The 6,037-nt window shown below is 42.3% G+C and overlaps 1 protein-coding gene across 1 annotated transcript in view; it reads right to left on the bottom strand.

Annotated features, from left to right (window-relative positions):
- The window catches only part of tln1 (talin 1), a 78,130-nt gene that overhangs the window by 39,524 nt on the left and 32,569 nt on the right, over nucleotides 1-6,037 (bottom strand). The window contains 10 exon segments of the mRNA XM_020600998.1: nucleotides 243-537; nucleotides 666-833; nucleotides 2,196-2,294; nucleotides 2,392-2,600; nucleotides 3,088-3,196; nucleotides 3,326-3,439; nucleotides 3,928-4,108; nucleotides 4,253-4,329; nucleotides 4,693-4,794; nucleotides 5,511-5,666. Coding sequence (XP_020456654.1) covers nucleotides 243-537; nucleotides 666-833; nucleotides 2,196-2,294; nucleotides 2,392-2,600; nucleotides 3,088-3,196; nucleotides 3,326-3,439; nucleotides 3,928-4,108; nucleotides 4,253-4,329; nucleotides 4,693-4,794; nucleotides 5,511-5,666 — 1,510 coding nt within the window.

Below are 6,037 nucleotides of genomic sequence, written 5' to 3'. Positions count from 1 at the left end.
CCAATGATGGTAAGATGATGTCATGGGGTAGGACTGGATAAGTCTGACTTCTTCCTACTCCATTCAAGCATGTACTAGGTATAAGCAAATTGATATTGGATTAGCATTTGTTGGATATGTGTAAAATTATGTGTGTTGACATATCAACTGTCTTTACATGTTTGAAAGAATAAATCAAATCAAATCAAAACCCTGAGATCTGCATGAGCCCTGTGGTCACCATGCTAGCTCCCTTCTCCTACCAGCATCTCCCATTGAACTGAAGATGTTTTCTGTAACGTCCAGAATGCGGTCTGTTGCTTCTCCATGACGCCCGATAGGGTGGCCTCCACTGGCATACTGTTTAATGTGTTGCAGCAGCTCGTTGAGGGCCTGAGTGACGCCTGTGGCAGCCACGCCCACCTGTTTCAGGAGGGCCTCGTCACTGGTGGCCCCCTGTGACGCCTCTACACAGCCTTCTACTGATTTGGCCACCAGCTTGCCTGCCTCGATCAGCTGCTCCTGGCACACTGGGGAGCTGATGGTGGGAGCCACCACCTTGATGAGGAATAAAACAGTGTAGGTGGGAGAACAAGAATAAAAAGAGCTTAGGTTGCATTTACATACAACAGTAAAGTCTTTTTAATGGTATTCGCTTTCAGATGGTGACTGCTATGATCACTGACCCTGGTGCAGGCCACCAGCTGGGATGTGGACAGAGCACACTGAGTGGCTGCAGCAATGACACGGTTCTGCTGGGCTGAGTCCTCGGTCTTCTGGGCCACATTTTTGGCTTTAAGCACCAGAGCCGCTGCAGCGTTAGCCACAGCCTTAGCCAGCTGCATCAGCATGTCCTGCCAATGACAACCATGCACAACAGTAAGCATTACCTAGCACTGATCACTCACTGCTCATGGGTGAATGAGGAACAGTTGTTAATGAATAAAAAGTGGAATGCTTCAAATTATACAGATTTAGAAATTATACAGAATTCATAATTAAAATCTGAAATCAATACTTGATTAGGTTTTCTCTATTCAGAAATGATCCCAGTCAAAAGTGAAAGGTTCTGCATTGGTGTTGCTTTAAGTTATTGGCCAGGGTTAGGTTTTTAAGCGCATTTCAACACACTAGCATGTTAACGCTATGCAGATCCTTCAACTTCACAGCAAAAAAAAGGGGTTTGGACAAAATCTCCAGGCTTTGTTCTGTGAAAACCAGAACACAGCCTCATATCAACTTAGGGTTAGGGATGTTGACTTCTCGGTCAGTTTAGAGAAGAGGAATTTACAGCAATGATTAACTCTAAGTGCAAATGGGCATGTGATCATTGAATTAAAATACATTTCTAGACATCTGAACTTATCCTTGAACTTGAGAACATCACTGCCAGTTAAAGGTTTGGACACACCTTCCCACTGGACTGAAAAGCTGTGGGACTGATTACTGATCAGATTCATTACAGTAAAGACACCCACAGCTACAGCCTTAGCTGTTACTGTTACTACTGGACCAAATCATGATTGACAGACGGAACTGTGATTTTTAGACTAGATTAATTATTACTACTATACCTTGTTGACTAAGAGATTATTCTGATTGGCCCTTTATTTTTTTATGAATGAATCATTTGTCTTAAGGACACATTTGTTACCAGCATTTGACAATAAGAGGGGACTCTCCATCTGGCACCCCTGAAAGATCCTTTACCTAGAAACTGTCAAATGCAGACAGAAACAGAGGGAACACAGGAATTTTATAAAATGACAAAAGACACTAGTCCCAACATATTTTCTTCTATTAACTTTCAGTATTCTTTCACTCATTCTTTTGGGGTTGAGCACTGACTGAGCTTATTTCTGGAGGAAAAATCCTCAGGCATTAAGGACACGGACAGGAAGTTGTTTTTTTTAAGGTTCATTTACTGAATCCCTGTGAGGCCAAACATGGCACCTCAAAAGCCAGTTCAAATTGAATGTAATGGGTTTTTTTAAGAAGGGTTTTGGGCATTTTTGCCTTTATTATATATGGTATGTGACATTATGTTTACGTTTTTAAAGGTCTCACTGATCAGGAATACTTACACATTTTTTCCATTACCGTATGAACCACAGTATTTCCAATGAAGGTGCTTCAGAGCAAGAATGAAGTACCACCCAAAAGATAGTAAAACAATAAAAGTACCAGTGCATTAATCAAAGTGAAGGTGCACACACCTGGAACTGTGGATCAGTATCTGCCTCTCCTATGTGAGACAGCAGTTCTCCACTGGCCTGGCCCACATTTCCGGCAGCCTGCAGCAGGTTTTGACGAGGCTGCAACCAAAACATATTATAGACACAAACTCAAACAACTAAGAGGACTTTTGAAAACCGTGACATAGCTCCATGTGCCTGTAGCTTGTCTGTGTACCTCTGTGCTTGTAGGCTGAGCAGTCTTTAGCATGTCAGATACAGCACAGGCCAGGTTTTTGGCAGCTCCCAGCAGCTGCTGACCATTTCCTCCTGCATCCTCCATCAGCGCTGCCAACAGTTTAACACCCTTTGACATTTCCGTCAGGTTAGAGGAGATTGTAGTAACAGCACAGCCCACTGCTGTGTAGTCCGTCTCTGCTGGGTCACCTGACGACGGACAGATAGGCAAGTGTATGAATTCCTAACACTGAGGAATTATAGATAAGAGGAATCGTTTGCAGTGCAAGCTGGTACACATCAAACACACAGTAACAACATGCGCTGTGGTTAAATAATGGGAGAAGCTTAAACTTGTGTGTATATATACACACACACAGAGTTTATGTTTCGTAGTCCATGGGGACTTTACATTGACTTACAATTCATTTCCTGTAGACTAACCCTAACCTTAACCAGAACCACAACCCTAACCCTAACCTCATCCTAACCCTAAACCATGTTGCCACCCTAAAATTCAATTTCTTGCCCATGGGGACCTCAATTTAGGTCCCCACCGTGAAATGGGTCCTCATGAGTTGGTATGGAGTCAGGAAGAAGTCCCCACATAGCAGGAAAAACACGTCCACACACACACACACACACACACACAATATATACAATTTAAAAGGTACTGTAGATGCTGCAGTGTTTTTACCTGCAGTGAGGTTGACCATGGAGGCAGTGCCTGCTGTGATGGCATCCACCTGTGAATGGATCTCATGTTTGGACTCATCCATCTTGTTTTTGCGCCATGCTTGGGATGCCTTAAACAAAGAACAAGGAAAAAGAAATCCTCTGGTCACAAAGATGTAGAATGGACTGCTCGGTATTCATATCAATGACATCACTGAAATCACTCCACTTGGATTCAGAAAAAAGGAGCTCGGTCTCACAGCATCTGTTCCCAGTGGGGGCAGCGTATCAAAGTCATCCAGAGAGGCCTGGGCCGCCTGGACAGCCTGCATACTGGAGTTGATGGTTCCAGTCAGTGCTTGTTGTGCTGAAGTCTGTGGAAACACAAAAGTACTATCACTAATATGACCTACTGTGTTATAGTTGATACCATTTCTAAATAATTTTGGTATTCTCAAAAACAATTCTACCACTCCATCTTAAATATTTTTGAACTTGGAATGAAGTGACGAAGGAGCATGTCAATCAGTTTAACAGTGTGGCACATTTGACTCAAAATGATTAGTTCTGAGCTCATTATTCTGAAAAGTGAATTATTTACTGTAATTTGTGACTTTATCTTCAGAATTTCCATAAAGAAATAAAAAAAAAAAACTTCCCCTCAAAAATCTGTCTTTATCCTAAAACCATCTTTCCCATTCGGACCCAATGCTCATCTATACAGAATGTAAAGAATGTTTGCCAGCAACCGCCCAGGAATCACAGAAGAAATTTAGCTTTTAACTACATCTGGTGCAGTAAATATATTTTGTGAAATCTGTGCTAAAAACAAACAAACAAAAAAATATTGTCTTTGTTTTACCAGTGGAGGCATGTGTCCTCTATGCATTTGTCCACTGGTGATGTGTTGCTTGGCCTGTGGCATGGAGCCCATCTGAAAGCTCTCCGGCCCTCCAGCTCCTGAGCGCATGATGGCTGGCAGGGCCACTGAGCCCGTCTCCACCTTGCCCACCTTGTTGAACTGCTGCTGCAGTACTGTGGACCTGGAGTGATGACAGACAAAAACAAAAAAAAAAAAAAAACATAAAGACAAGTTATTTAAATAATAAATTCAGGGGTTTCCCCGCTAACCACTGAAAGATCCCAATAAACTGTCATAGCATGCTGTATCAGTAACACAAACTTACTTTTTGGGTGACACAGAGTCTTCCAGCATGGTTGACTCTTCATCTCCCTCCAGGCCAAAGTGGTCTTTGCTCTTTTTCTGAGGAAAAACAATAATGATGTCAGTGGATAATACTGAAGGGTTGGCCAGCAACCACTGACACTGTGTAGGTTTTGTCTGTTAAAACACAATGCATATTTTTTAGGGACAGTGGCCAATAAACACATGTAAGCAAAGCAGATAGTCACTTTTTATAAGGAAATTAAAATGTAGCAAAAAAGCTGTTTGTCTGTCCTTCTATAATAAGCAACCCTTAGATAAACTTCTTGTTCTCTCTCCACTGGGGGATTGAAGAAGAGAAACTGATGACACCCATGACAGGAAAAAAAATCTAGTTAGTAAACTGATCAATTTTATCACCGTACTGTATAATGATGGCCTCATGTTAACGCTGACGGTTACCTTCTTGAGGATGATGTCGATATAACCAGCAATAAGCTGAGCTATCTGCTCTCCCTCAGTGGTCTGCACAGAGTAGTAACCATCCTGGTAGTCTCCAAAGTCCTGAATGCAAAACACAAAACAACCTCAGATGAAAAGATTAACACCCTTAGCTAGGGCTTAAGATGCTGCCCATGACCAACATCGTCCCGGGTGTCAGTCTAGCTGATATTTTGGAGGGATGTGGGCTGACAGCAGCCTGGCCGAGAGGCAACTTTCAACCTGGGCAGTCTTATTTTAGCTCACATCCTTTCATCCTTGACACATTTCACGAGTGTCTTGCTGCACAGTAGCTGTTACCATTTATGTCTCCTAGCTACACAGATTTCTGACTTGGTTTTTATTCTTCAGTCAAAGAGATTCAAGATGAGCACTAACACATACATACAGTAGGATTTGAAACCATTTAGGACTGTGCCAAAAAGTCCACATGAAAGCTGAACACAGCAAGCATTTTAAACTGGTATTTGCTCTTCTAGGCATCTGCATGACCACACATGTTGAGCAACTCAGGTTAATTTAGGACAAGGATCATATGCACATATGCAATCACAGAGCATCGTGTCTCAACACAGCTAGAGATGCTGTATTGAGATGAAGGGGAAGCATCAAGGCTAAGTTCAGACATGCTATAAGGGAAACTCTGTTCAGCTTCTCGTATCACTTCATTTATCAGGCTACACAAACTTTGTTATGATCAGCGAAGATTTGAAAGAAAACTGACACAGTTAATCTTCCCTTGGGCTCAGAGACAACCTGTGTTTCCACAGAGAACTCACCAGGGTGAAGCTCTTGGGTGAGGCAGCCCAGCGTTTGATGTTGGTCAGGTTCCACTCCTGGATCACCTCCTTGGTCTTCTCGTCCACCCTCATCACACACTCCTTGGTGATACCCAGCAGACGAGGCACCAACTTGTTCTTGCCCTTCATTTTCTCCTGCAGGCGGTTTAAGGAATCCAGCAAGGTTAATAATGCATCTGAATTTCTAACTTAACCATTTGGCTACATGTCTGTAATACTGGTGGTCAATCAATATGGGGCTTTTCAGTGGCTGATGCCAATATTTATAGACCGAGAAGGCTGATGGCAGATATATACAGTGAGGAACAGAAGTATTTGAACACCCTGTGATTTTGCAAGTTCTCCCACTTAGAAATCATGGAGGGGTCTGAAATTCACATTGTAGGTACATTCCCACTCTGAGAGACAGAATTAAAAAAAAAAAAATCAGGAAATCACATTGTATGATTTTTAAAGATTTTATTTGTCTTGCACTGCTGAACATAAGTATTTGAACACCTGAGAAA

Source organism: Monopterus albus, unplaced genomic scaffold (genome assembly GCF_001952655.1).
Source record: "Monopterus albus unplaced genomic scaffold, M_albus_1.0 scaffold50.1, whole genome shotgun sequence".
NCBI lineage: Eukaryota > Metazoa > Chordata > Actinopteri > Synbranchiformes > Synbranchidae > Monopterus > Monopterus albus.
Note: the sequence above shows the minus strand (reverse complement) of the source record. Positions and strands in the feature narration are given on the sequence as shown.